This window comes from Apteryx mantelli, chromosome 4 (genome assembly GCF_036417845.1).
Source record: "Apteryx mantelli isolate bAptMan1 chromosome 4, bAptMan1.hap1, whole genome shotgun sequence".
Lineage (NCBI taxonomy): Eukaryota > Metazoa > Chordata > Aves > Apterygiformes > Apterygidae > Apteryx > Apteryx mantelli.
The window spans coordinates 63,409,654-63,423,161 of NC_089981.1; the positions used below are offsets into that span (position 1 = coordinate 63,409,654).

Below are 13,508 nucleotides of genomic sequence, written 5' to 3' on the forward strand. Positions count from 1 at the left end.
TTAAAATTTGAAGTGTCAGAACAAATCGCCAAAAGTTAGTGCAGTTGTATTTTTGTATGTAGAAAATCAGTGGTTACTACCTAGGGTAGATGCATTTTGCACAAGGGAAACTTTAATGTTTGGGACTATGGATAATCTTCAGAATTGCTTTTAGGAACAGTGATAATCTGAATGTTTCATAAAGAACAGTTAATGAATAAATTAATATGAATACAAACTAGTACTATTTGTGTCACTATACACTGCCTGTAAAACTCATTATTACCTGGATAAATACCAAGTATTCATCATGCTTATATAATTTGAGAAGTTTTTCCTGAGAGACTAACTACAGAATTGTTGATTTGAAGTAGAATTAACCACAATTTGTGACTTTTCTTAAAGGAAACTGACAGTAGAAGAGAGAGAACGCCTACAGAAGGAAGAAAAGCTTTCTAAAGTAGATGAAAAAATTAATCATGCTGCTGAAGAACTAAACAGTTACAGGTAATTACAGATTTTAGTTACTGTTGTCACTTGTTCCAAAGTGAACAAAAGACAGTAGAGAATTAATAACAAATACCAGCATAAGTGAATGTATTTTCTTCTAGATTGTTCTATTTTGGGTGTGGGTTTTTTTGGTATTGTTACATGCTAATTTGTATGTAGTAATACATACTAACAGTTGTTCTGTTAAAAAATTGGAGTATGGAAAATTGTTGGCATTTTCTTCCATTAAAGTGCTAACTGTATTGACACTTTGGCTTTAACTGAATGGTAGGAGTGGGTCTCTAATCTAGTACGCTTTACTGAACAGAGATAAAAATACTAAGGAAGTTAAAAAGAGAATGCTGTGAAATAAATATAACATGCTCAGTTTTTCTATAGATCCTAACAGATTTACATAGTATAGTTTTAGCACTCTATATCTGTATCTCCAAGCTTGTCAAACAGTATTAGTATTTACTAATTCTTTAATAAAATGTTGTGTCATGGGAATATTTTCTGTAATTGTTTTTAACTGGTTTGCTCCATTTTGGGTTACAAATAGTTGTGTACATCTGTTTTGTTTCTGTGTTTTCTCAAAATAGGACATAATTCTTCAATCTGTAATGTGTATTTCCCATCTTCCTTCAATGTTGATGGGGACATTGACTGTAATTGAATGATATTGATCAGCAAAACCTCCTGAAGGGTCAATTAGATGAATCCTTTCTCTAGAATGCAAAATTTTTGTAGATAGGCTTCAGTACTAATACAGGAGTACAGAATACACCCTTTATGACTCAGTTAAAACGTGAAATTTGTACAGATACCTTAATTTTAAAGAGAATATTGAAAATAGAATATAACTAAGCAGTGAATGCATCTTGGGCCAACCTGCTGAGAGTGTGTGGAACCTAGAGAGGATGTCTACAGGGCAGCTGGCAACAAAGTTGGCATTATACTTTTTTGGTGGAAGTCGCTGTCCCTCAGGACTGGCTGTGGTGGATGCTAACAGCATGATGTTCCAGCCATATTAGTACATTTTCTGAGCTGGGTAAGGGCTGGCTATTCTTGCATACTGCGGAGTGATATCCTTTATATCGCAGACCGCTGAGAAGTTTTTTGCATCATCTTTGCGCTGTTCCAGTAGGGCTTAGAACTTCTGTTGCTACTGTCATTTTTAGGTACCCCATGGTCCTAAGTGACAACGCTTCCTTCTAGATACAAAATTTCTAATTATACCTTGTGTTTACTATGGTATTTACTATATTTAAAATGATCTTCCACAACATACTTTTATTACAATGTCCTATTTTTCCGTACAGGCAGCGAGCAAAAGATCTTGAAGAAGAGCTAGAAAGAACCATTCGTTCTTATCAGAATCAGGTAAGTGTTTTGTATTGCTTAACATCTACACCAAAGAGGAAGGATATTATTGCAACTGAAATACTACTTTAAACTAGGTTGCGATACTGTATTTGGCTTTTTTTTTCTTCTTCTTCTATTTAAGGCCATCTAATTTTGGTTGACACAATTTCATAGCAGAAATTGCCAGATAAACTGAAACGTTACTTTTTATTAAAAGTTAAATTTAGATGTCTCATAATTAATTATCTACATATACTAAATTTATGAATGAGAGTTTATACTTGGTCTTAAGTTTTCTTTTTTAGTTGAATAGTGTACTTCGTTGATGATCTAATGAATGTCTCTCTAACAGATTACTTCACATGAGAAAAAAGCTCATGATAATTGGGTAAGTTCCAAATACTAAGATTTTTAACTTTATGCATAAAGTACTGTCTTCCTTTTCAATTATTTGGGCAGCTTGCCTTATAATTTTAAGTTTCTCATTAAAAACAGATGATCAAAAATAAATCTACACTGTCACCTTTAAGCTTGCTGATTACTTACAGAAATACACAAAAGCATGTTAAAAAAATCTTCTTTCATATAAAATAGTTGCAATAATTAAGCTAGATACCTATGAGCTCATTAGAATGATACTCCAATATTACTCATTTTAGCAATAAATCTGCTGGAATAAGATGTTAGCATTTAACAAATTCCTGATGTTTTGCTAATAATAAAAGCTTTTGGCCTTGTTTCAGTGCCATTTTAATGTTTTCCCTGGGTGTACTCCGCTCTTTTTATCTACTAATAGCAGACAGTGTGTCCTGTGAGAACATTATGTTCCACGGACAGCTTTGCAAGAATGCTGCTACATTTTACATCTTCTTTCAAACAGGAAACCCAAAATATCTCCTGACTAACACGTTCTCCAGTTTCACAGAATTGTCTGTATAAGATAGAGTTGTATTAAAAGTTACGGGGCTTAGTGCTCATAATTTTACGGATTTTTAGCTGTATTATTTTTAAAATAAAATTTCCTGTATAAAATTTTAGACTTTAAATCCTGTATGTATTTTTTAGATGCTTCAAAGCAGCTATAGCCACGGTATTATATTTCTGCAGTCTTAAGAAACGGCAGGAAAACCGTATCAGTTCCTCAAAAATTTAGGTAGCAGAGTTGCTAATGTCATTTGGTGATGTATGTGAGGCTCTGTTCCATATGCTTTATACATGAGTCATTTATTATGAATATTCAGTCTATACAGTTCAGATAGAAACAGGTCTTGGATCTGGGATCTGTAACAGTTATGAAGCATTTAATAAGTAGCAACATCTAAGCATCTGATTTTTGTCCTTCTCCAAAGTTGACAGCACGAGCAGCTGAAAGACACCTCAGTGATATAAGAAAAGAAAATGCACATAACAGACAGAAGTAAGTGCAGTACCGGTATCATTCTGAACAAAAACAGTATAGCTATGCAAATATACTTTGGATTTACGTAACTTACTGTTTTCTAGACATGTTAACCCATTGTGGCCCAGACAAGGGAGAGCCCTTGTTTCAGAACTACAGTGGAACACTGTGGAGTCATTGGAGCACTCCCATAGTGGCAGCAAACAACAAAATAAGAACTATGTGAAGTATTGAAATAGTTTAGAACAGAACATACTATTAGGACTTAAGATTTTAATTTTTTTTAATTAACTGGAAGTCATGATTACTGAATGATTTTACAGCTTAACTCAGAAGTTAATACTTAGTTAACAGATCCAGTGGGGAGGGGGAAAAAAAAACCTTGATGTGAAGATACTAATACTTGAAATGAGACCCAGAGTACTCATGAGGATAATGCCATGCTAGGAATTTTGACATCTAACATGCCACTTCAATTTTTGACTTGCAGTTTAAATACAGTAGCATAGAGGAATACTTTGAGGAGTTCTTAAGTTCAGAGTTCTGTGATATTTATCTGCTGTCTTTTTTGTTTTGTTTTTAATTATGGAATGTAATACCTTGGTCTGTTAATACTTTTAGTACAAACATTAGTAGTAAATAGTGTAATCAAATACAACTTTTGTAGTTCCTGGTTATTTCTTTCTTTTTTGTTGCTTATTTGCAGATTAACTGAAACAGAATTTAAGCTTGACCTTTTAGAAAAGGATCCTTATGCTCTTGATGTTCCAGTTAGACCATTTGGCAGAGGTACAGTATTGAATTGTAAAATAGAGCCTAATTGTTTTGGTTTCTGGTTTTGTTTCCCAAGACCACACATATGTAATTGTTTGAAAACTGTCTTGGCTGTGTATGTACAAATAGAGGTCATTAAAACAAAACTGGTCATAAGTGACTCTAGGTCACTTTGAGTATTTTTTTGAAACTAAGAACGTAGGTAGTATCAATGAGAGTAGACTGAGAATGTGACACACATGGTAATTAGAGCACAATTCTTGTTTCACTTGTGATCCAATTTAAACTTCACCTGAGAAGTTAATTACTTTATACAGTTTGTTAAACTAAGTATTGTGAACTTGAGTATTTTGTTTTAACTGTTCCAGAGCATTCCCCATATGGACCCTCACCAATGGGCCGGCCTTCATCTGAAACAAGAGCTTTTCTTTCCCCTCCAACTTTATTGGAGGGTCCTTTAAGGCTTTCACCTATGCTTCCAGGTGGAGGAGGAGGAAGAGGTACAATTCTTAAACTTGAAAACGTATCTATTTTGGATTTCTCTCTCCTCTACTATAAACCTGTCACACCTTTTCCTCTTGATGGTGACAAAAAATATTAAAACAAACAATTCATTATAAACAATTCCTGACATAAACTCTTCTTGTTTTTCAACTTGCTTCTAAAACTGTCTGGTATATAACAGCACAATGGAAAATTCAGTTATTTCTAGTGGGTTAGTCAGTGGATTCACTTTAAAGGTTGAGAAAAGTGAAGAGCCAAACTTAGTCCATCATGTTTTATTTCCTGGAAAAATAGGGTTTGCTGAAATAAACTTCTGATTTTAAAGTAAACAAGAGTGAGGTAGTTTTCTGAAGAAAGAATACTGCCACTTCCATTTCAGTGGTCCAAAGACTGTGAGAGAAGGAGGAAGCACTTACATTGTGAAAAACATGGGACAGTTTTATTGGGGCTGATGAAAATGTTTCTGCAGGTAGCTGTTGATCCAGAAAATATTTTCCCCCATTTTGTTCAAAATCTGAGGCAATCTTTGTACAGGAAGACAATTCCTTCCCTAGTAATGAAAGGAAATGAAGATAATCTGATGAAATTAAGGAGTAAAATGCAGAGATTCAGGAATAGTTGAAAGAAGGCTATGGTGTCATGGATGGTAAGGGAGGAAGAACACTTATCCTTCAGTTCTTTTTGATGCTCATGGAAATAGTGTAGATAAATGGTAACATGGAGTTCAGTCATCTGTTACAGGTAATGAAGAAGCTACTGTTAGCTTACTACTACTGTTGTACCTGTTGGCACCTGAACTTAGTATTTCATGGGAAATATGTCTAAACATCTCTCTTCTGTAAGGATTTCACTAATGAACACTGATTTTTTTTTTTTTTTAAAGAGCAGCATTGACGATATATTCAGTTTAACTCTTCATAAAAAGCATTATCTAGTTGCATATGAAAGTTGATTCACATTCTAAATCAGAAGAAAGCTGAGATTGAATGTTCAGCCACAGCTGTACCACACACAAGCAGAATCTCTTACTTGACAACAACTTATTTGTATAGGGACAGTAACTAATGAAACTGAGTTGTCCATATCTTTAAATTGTAGCTCAACTGAAGCTGGTGAGGAAGAATAAAAACCAGATTTCAGAGTGCAATCTTAATAAGGAAAGAGACTATGCTAAGGCATAACTACTGTTCGTGTCATAATAGAGAACTAATGTAACTGGGGCAGATTAAACAAACCATGTGTTTAAACAATGCTAACTAGCGATTATAGTGCTTGTCTTGTTTTGCATAAAACAGAAAATGGTTTAATTTTCAAATTCTAGGTTAACTTTAGGATGGAAAATTAGAGAATGATATCAGAATCCTGTATTCGTTATTTTTCAGACCAAATCTTACTTTAAAGGAAACTTGCAACTTAAAATCAAGTCCATTTAGGGGAAAAAAAAAAAGATGTTTTCAATTATATTGTCAAAGTCTCTTTTTCACTTGGTTATGTGTTGACCCAGTCTTTTCATTATTTTTCTTTTTAAAATAGAGTTAGAAAGAACCAGAAGAGTTTTGAATGTAGTATGGGTGTTTTTCTTATGATGATGTTAACTTTCACCATGATGATTTTTATTTTGATAAGTCTTGTTAGCATCAGTTATTTTAGCATTGAGAAGAACATTTACTGAGAAGGCACTAGTTTCTCTGATTTGAGTGAACAGGAACTCTTGAAATGATTTTTTTTTTCTTTAAATCTTTTGTAGATTACACTTCTGTTGAACTACAGGGTTTTTTTTTTTTGTTTTTGTTTTTTACAAACAATTTAATCACTTCTAGTAAACATAACTGGGCTGAGTCATCACCAAACAGCTGGAGGGTCCTGTAGAGCTGCACACCTCCCATATCTTGAAAGTGTTGGCATTCCATGATCTATCTCACTACTTTCAGACTTAATGAAGACAGCCATAGTGGAGAATTCAGATTTTCTGGGTAAATAGCTATCTGACTTCTTCAAATAGGATCCAGAGGACCAGGAACTACTGTCATGTATGAAGCCAGTAATGAAAGAGGAGAGCTGAGTTCTGATAGATTAACTGATCCGCACAGACCACCATCAGATACTGGATCCCTGTCTCCTCCCTGGGACAGAGAACGTAGGATAATTCTGCCTCTACCAGGTAAAGAAATCTGCTTAGCTACTAGATCCATGGAAAAATGGAGTTACTGACTTGCAATAAATATATATATTTTTAAAGTATTTTCTGCTTACCTATATGAAATGTTTTATGGGAATTGCATGTGCAGCCACACTGGAAAGGTGTGGGTTTTGTTTTTTGGGTTTTTTTAATAGGGTTTTTTCACCTTCTTGAATGGTGCAGCTCATTTGCACCTCTATGCTGAGTGTCTTAAATGTACATTGGTAGTGCATAATCAAGTGTTTGGTATTATCACTTTACTGGGGGCTTGTTTAATGCATTGAAAGACTGATCTTGGCTAGAAGATTCCTGAGAGATCTGAGAAAGTTCGTGTTTAATTGTACTTTAACATTAGAAAACATCCTGAAAGGTAGCTATTGTTGAAAAAAATGTTTTTTAAATACATTTCTATTAGTAGTACAGGAGTACTGTGGGACAGTCAGCCTGTCTGAAATGCACTGTTCAGTATTTATATTCATGTTAACGTTGTCTGTTCAAAAAAAAAACCTAGTCTTCACTCTCACCCCTTCAGCTAAACATCCGTGTTGCACATTTTCATTCAAGAAGGACATGAACAAATCAAAGAGGATACTATTGATAATTCTACAGTAAATTAGCATGCAGGGGGAAAAACAACCGTCCCATATACCTGAAACAAGCAAAAATGCTACGATTTTAAATTCAAAAAATATCAGATAACAGAGATTAATGTACCATGATTATCAGATGCAGCAGTCTACTATAGTTGTTGTGCTTCTGCATGTAAGCCTGATCACACAACTTGGAGTTGACTCAGGATGCGGTTTCACATTTGCCAAATCTGATCTATTTACTAGATACTGCACAAAAAGGTAGTCTTGTTCCCTTGTCCTGAGCTGTGTTTCTGGTGCATCCTTGCACTGGATCTCACTGATACATGTTCTGGCTGCATGATTGCTAGATCTGATGCAAGGAAGTTGGTGGAAACAGCTGATGGCGGTATAGCAGATGAAACATAATGGGAAACAGTGCTCTTTTGTAAGCATTGATTTAAAATATATAGTAAGTTATTTTGACTTTGGCCTTCATTGCTGTATTCAGACTTTATTTTTTCAGAGTCACGGTGTTTATAACTTACGCAATCATAACTTTTAAAATTCTACCGTATGTGAAAGCAACAATCAAGATGACTAAGACTTTCTCTTTAGTAGCTCCTGAGACGCTAATTTACTAGAAACGTAAGGTATAGTATGTGTATGCCTGGTGGGATTCCCATAGTCCTTTTTTAAGATTGTTTGCCCACCCTGATTAATAGTCACTTTGGATACTTACATAAGAAGATAAGAAATCCAGAGAATCTTGCAGGTGTAAAATGGTAGGAAATGGGAGAATACCTCTGTGAATCTTCACTGACCTGTTCTGTGATTTCTTCAATAATAGGCGAGGCTTACACTGATCCAATTCTTCCTCCTCGAAGACAAGAGAGATTTCTTCCTAATCCTCCGAATACTGGAAGACTTTCTGGACCAGCAGAACTACGAACTTACAACATGCAGTCTTTTGATAAAACAGGTGAGAATTGCTTTAACTGCCTACCATGATACTAGCAAAGGCACGATCCCAGTGGATGCGTTGGTAGTCGTGGGATTCTATTGGATGGATGGGAATGGTAGTCGTGAGATATTTTCTTTCACTATTCTGTCTTTTAATCATTCAGACTTGGCTTTGAATGTGTTACAGCCTCTCCCGTGAGGCTTACCATGGCGTTAAAATTTCACAAACACTTACCTGCATTTCCATCCCACTTCTGGTAAAGTTAGAGAGAGATTTTCATCAATAAAACTGAAAGAATAACATCAAATGTTTCAAATATCCACTGGCTTTGAGTACTGAACTAGAAGCTTGTGAAGCCTCCTTCTTCAGGTATTTACCATCCTGTGAACTACAAAAAGTTCTAAGTGCAGTTGCACCCCAACTTAATCGCACATCGCTGAACCAAGTACCATTTGTTTCAAAGTGGCCAATTATGTAAAATCTAGTTTGTGACACTTAGCAACAAACAGAAGCTTAGAGGCAAAGTTATGGTGACTTCGGTGTTATAACTGAAACGTATTAAGACTTTAAGCTCTTAAGACTTTGTTAAACAGTTTTCATCTTTATTTAATGCCTAGCAAGTCACATGTTCCTGAGTCATCAGCTAGGCTGAAACTGTTAAAATCGTGACACAAACTTTGCCACCCAGTATTCAGTTATAATCTTTGTCGACCAGTTTCTAGCCACAGGAGGGAGAGAACCTTTGTTACTAGGTGTCCTCAGTGTCAGATTGGGAATACTGATTTCTGTTTCAGGAGGTTTAAAATTTCAGATTTTACAGGGAATTGTTCTCTGCTGGAAGGTAATTCTGTTCTTGTCCAGCTGCTCACTTTCCTATCCCCTTTCTAAAGCCTTTGTTTGTCTGTCTGTCTTTCTACTTATTTGTATTCCACTGAGGCCTTTCTTCTTCCAGCCCCTGCTGGATGCTGACTGAAGCCTAGGAGAGGCACTCTCTGTGCACTCACTTCTTGCATCCATTTTCACCCTTTCTCCAGCTGCTGCAAGCAACAATAAAAAAGCTGTACATGGTTCTTAGGCAGTAAAAAAACTACTCAGTGGAAACGACGTTTTGGATAACTTTGGTGCCAGCCTATGGCAAGTTATAGAGCTTATGTGCCTGTTACTTTTTAGAGGCATGTTATTTAACTGGACTTGAGTGGGTATTTGTAAGAATAGCAAAAAGGGAAAGAAAAAAAAAATACACACCATCTGACTTCAGAACAGCAACACATCTCATAATGCCAAAATCTAGGCTCTGGCTCTAAAGAGTGAAGAAGCTACAGTTTCTCAAGATAAGCAAAATGTTATTTAATGTGAACAAAATAATGCATGTTTTCCTAAGCTGAGGTGGTTAACTCTGCAGAACTTTTAAGCTGAAGCAGATACTTGGAGCAGGAAATTTCTTGTCAGAAAGGTTAAAATTTGGCAGACTTTGAGCAGTTTGGCAAGGATTTAAAATGGAAAGTATTATGCAACCCAAGTGTTGGGGAATAAATATTCTGCACGTGATATAAGCAGTTAAATGCTTCAGATTATTAAGTAACTATCTCTAACAAAGGCAGGGACTGCTTGATAATACTTAAAATTTTGATTTTTGGAAAATACCTATCTTGAGAGAAGAGCTTTGTTTGCTTCAAAGGAGAAGAAACACAACTAACATGTAAATGAAAATCTGTCACTTGTTAGAAGTATTGTTTCTAGTCTTATATCTTTTGGTATTAGTGGCTTTGTTCACGTAGAAACGTAAGGAAGTGGGATTTTTCAAGTCTCAGATTTTTGTTTTGTTTGTTTGTTTTTGGAAGAAAGGTGTGTATTTAGTAGCAATCCAGTCAGTCAGACTTTCCTCTGACAATTCCCATTAATAATTTTCTCCAGTTGTTTCCGACAATACTTGTTCTCAGGGAGGTATGAAGGTAAGTGCACTGAGGTCTTATTTATCCCTCATTTATAAAGTGAGTGCAGCAAATATGATGATGAATTACTCTTATTTCTGAATGCTGATCCAGAACTAATATAATACCAAAAGTCTCCTTGATGTTTTAGCAGCTAAGGAAGAAATCCAGTATCTATCAGACTTGAAGGGTATTGCTATCAAACTTTCTGCCAAGAATATATCTTGGTGCGGTAGTTCCCAGTCTGGGAGTTGCAGAGTGGGACTTCCAGCTGAAGTGGAAATTCCCAAAGAAATAAGTTACAAGTCTGGAAAATAAAGTAGTAGAAGGAGGGAGAGGAGAAATGGAACTGCTACTCTAATGTTAAGATATATTGCTAGGAAAATGCACTTGTAATTTCTAAGAAAAATATATTAAAATGGAAGAAAATGCCTTATTTGGATACAGGAAACTGGTAAAAGCTGCAACCTGGGTACACATGTACAAACCTGTATACAAGTTGAAGAAAATGTTCAGGCATAGCTTTGTGATCCTCAGTTGTCTCTAAGTCTGCCTACAGAACAGTTGCTTAGTATAACTACACTTTTCTTAAATCAGAAGATGGAGGCAAGGAAAAAAAAAGATAGTTGTGAGGAGAAGGAAGTCAGCACTGATTAACTTGTTTAACTTTCCATACAGATGAGCAAGCATCTTCAGAAAATAGTCCACAAACAGAACCAAGTGGAAATGGGATGAAAGATCATTCTAATCTTAGCGTAAGTAGCTAAACAGAAACTTGATTTAAAGAAGTTTTAATGTTGTGCAAAATATTTATGAAAATTTGCCTCTAGTAATCTGTTTTTTTATTGTATCTCACTGTGTAGTCTAAATGATGAAATTGTATGTGTACTTTTATCACAACACTCACTGTTTTGTGAATTGAGATACGATTAATATAATCCCTATTGCAAATGAAGATTAAGCTGTGGTCAAGCTGATATCCAGTGCACATAGGTAGTCTTGCTCAGGATTACGCCATAGTTAAGGCAGAGTCAGAACTAAACCCAGATTTTATTAGCCTTTCTGTCAGTCTACAGCAAAGTGGGCCTGATGGGCTGGAAGATGTTCCCTCTCCCTAAGTTAACTTCCCAGTTTTCATTGTGTTACAGAATTTGCTACCTGATCAGTCTTTTGCATCTGAAAGTGAAGCAGGCAGCTCGGGGTTTGCTCCTCCACCTTTCCCTCCAGTCAGAGCTCCGTTGCTGCCTATGGATCCTAGAGGACCTTTCATGAGAAGAGGACCTCCTTTTCCTCCTCCTCCTCCTACTGGCATGTATGGACCACGTGAATGTTTTCCAGCACGAGACTTTGGGCTTCCACGGCCTCCGTTGCCAAGTATGTAGCTTGTGTCACACTTACTTTAAGTTCATGAAGATTGGTGCTTTGTGCCGGTAGTAGAGAGTTATCACATTGGGTGAATGCTTAGATCTTCCTGTGCATACTACTTCTCAGTTCAACAGGAAGCATCTTTTCTGATGAGGGTTAACCATGTACATTTCCTCTTTGCAGTTGCTCGCATTGATGTTTTTACAAATATTAGCTTTGACTGTAAAATATGGGTACAAACACCTTTCAGCATTTAAAGGGTTCTTTTTCTAGGGTAAGAAAGCAAGTAGTTGCTTTCCTTAATCCTTTTCCTCCTAAGAGGTTGTATCATACATAAAGCTTATAAATTCCCCCTTTATAGGGGGAATATTTTAGCTTTGCTGTATGTCCAATTCAGGTATGCTGGTGTCCATACAAAGACATGCATTTGGGACATAACTGTTTCCCCTTGGAATTTCCATTAGCAGAGCAAGATATAAATATTAGACTAAAGGGCTTTTCTCTGCTTTTTACTGTTCTCTGCTTCACCTGTGAAGAACTAAGCATTTTGTCTTTCAAAGTATCTCTAAGGTATAATAACCAATGGCTACTAGATCAGATCTGTGTGTCAGACCAAAGGTGGTGGTGGTAGCAGCAACTCATTAACAGACGCTCACTACTATGATAAGCTTGCCACTAGGGAACTCTTGCAGAGAAGTGATTGTTTTGTCTTCCCTCTTCCTAGCATCTTTGTCTCATTGGAGCATATTACCTAACAGGGCTCTGCTTTGTGAGTTTTGTTTAGGTAGGCCATTGCTGAGCAATAAGATACTAATGTTGGGTAGAAGGTATGTGTTTGCTGTTGTGATTGCTATCAACTGAACTACTCTGGTTTTCACACAGTAAGAAATCCATTTCCAATGAGATCTTTTCCTCACTATCCACCTCAACGACCTGGATTTTTGCCACCACCGCCTCCTGAAAATAGAACTGAGCCACCTCAGTCAAATCCATCAGCTGTAGAACAACCAGAACCACAGCAAGAAACTTGACAGTATCATTTGAGCAACATGATGTACCATTTCTGTACTCAAATGACTTTTTTTCTCTCTAATGTTCAGTTAAGTAACCATTTGTTACTTAGGTATATATAAACTACTTTGCTCAAATTGAAGCTTAAGAGAAAATTCTCAGGATAGTATTTTGTAAATAAAGGATGAAGTAACTATGAATATTGTGAATAAGTGATTTCTGTTGTGCAGTAGTAACTTTAAATTAAGTATTTCTAATTTGAGAAATCTCTTCAGAGGTGTATAAAATTAAATCATGTGAACAATGGTTTAAGTAGTCCAGCTGCTTTGTCCTTGTTAAGTGGTATAGGGAATCTCTGCATGCCAAAAGTGATGCTTGCTTTATGAATAAAATGTGAAAATGTTTTGATTAATAAAAATCTGCTGAAAGTGTAACTGATGACATGAAACTTTCCTTGCAACTTTCCTGTTTAATGCTGTGCAGTGTCTTTTGTTGAACTGTAGAAATAGTTGAAGAAGAGAAGAGGAATTAATAGTGTTCCCTATTAATCACCTTGTAGGTAGTCTTTCAGCTGTCATAAAGCTTTAAAAAGTGGCAGCTGTCCTGACTTAACCTACAAATAGTATTGGGAAGGGAGAAATGTACAACTCTTCCTATCACTATTGAAAATTGATGATAGTATGGGACAACCCTGTTGCATTACAGATGTCTGGTTTCTATGTGATGGAAGCAAGGCAGGTATCATAACTACATTTGTGATGCTTCAGTGGCACCAGAACCTTGCCTTTGAAGAGGCATGGCTGCAGCAAACCGGACTTGAGGTCTGAATTAATGAGTATTGGTTTTCTGCTGTCTCAACATAAATTCAGTTTAATAGTCTTATTTTAACACTGGCATTTAGGAAGCTGTGAGGGACAAAAGCTATTCCCCCCCAAGCCTACAATCTTCATTCCTTTGACTGTCGAGCACTGGAGAGCAC

The 13,508-nt window shown here is 36.1% G+C and overlaps 1 protein-coding gene across 2 annotated transcripts in view; it reads left to right on the forward strand.

Moving 5' to 3' along the window:
* MIA2 (MIA SH3 domain ER export factor 2) overlaps positions 1 to 12,963 on the forward strand; it is a 41,453-nt gene extending 28,490 nt beyond the window's left edge. Inside the window, exons 19-29 of one of the 2 annotated variants that reach the window (XM_013940523.2) lie at positions 385 to 486; positions 1,791 to 1,851; positions 2,186 to 2,221; positions 3,183 to 3,250; positions 3,939 to 4,021; positions 4,375 to 4,506; positions 6,513 to 6,671; positions 8,109 to 8,240; positions 10,832 to 10,908; positions 11,302 to 11,527; positions 12,401 to 12,963. In XM_013940523.2, coding sequence (XP_013795977.2) covers positions 385 to 486; positions 1,791 to 1,851; positions 2,186 to 2,221; positions 3,183 to 3,250; positions 3,939 to 4,021; positions 4,375 to 4,506; positions 6,513 to 6,671; positions 8,109 to 8,240; positions 10,832 to 10,908; positions 11,302 to 11,527; positions 12,401 to 12,549 — 1,225 coding nt within the window. In that variant the 3' untranslated portion in view covers positions 12,550 to 12,963. The remainder of the gene's footprint in view (positions 1 to 384; positions 487 to 1,790; positions 1,852 to 2,185; positions 2,222 to 3,182; positions 3,251 to 3,938; positions 4,022 to 4,374; positions 4,507 to 6,512; positions 6,672 to 8,108; positions 8,241 to 10,831; positions 10,909 to 11,301; positions 11,528 to 12,400) is intronic. The other variant, XM_013940526.2, reaches the window with a different exon arrangement.
* Positions 12,964 to 13,508: the final 545 nt, after the last annotated feature.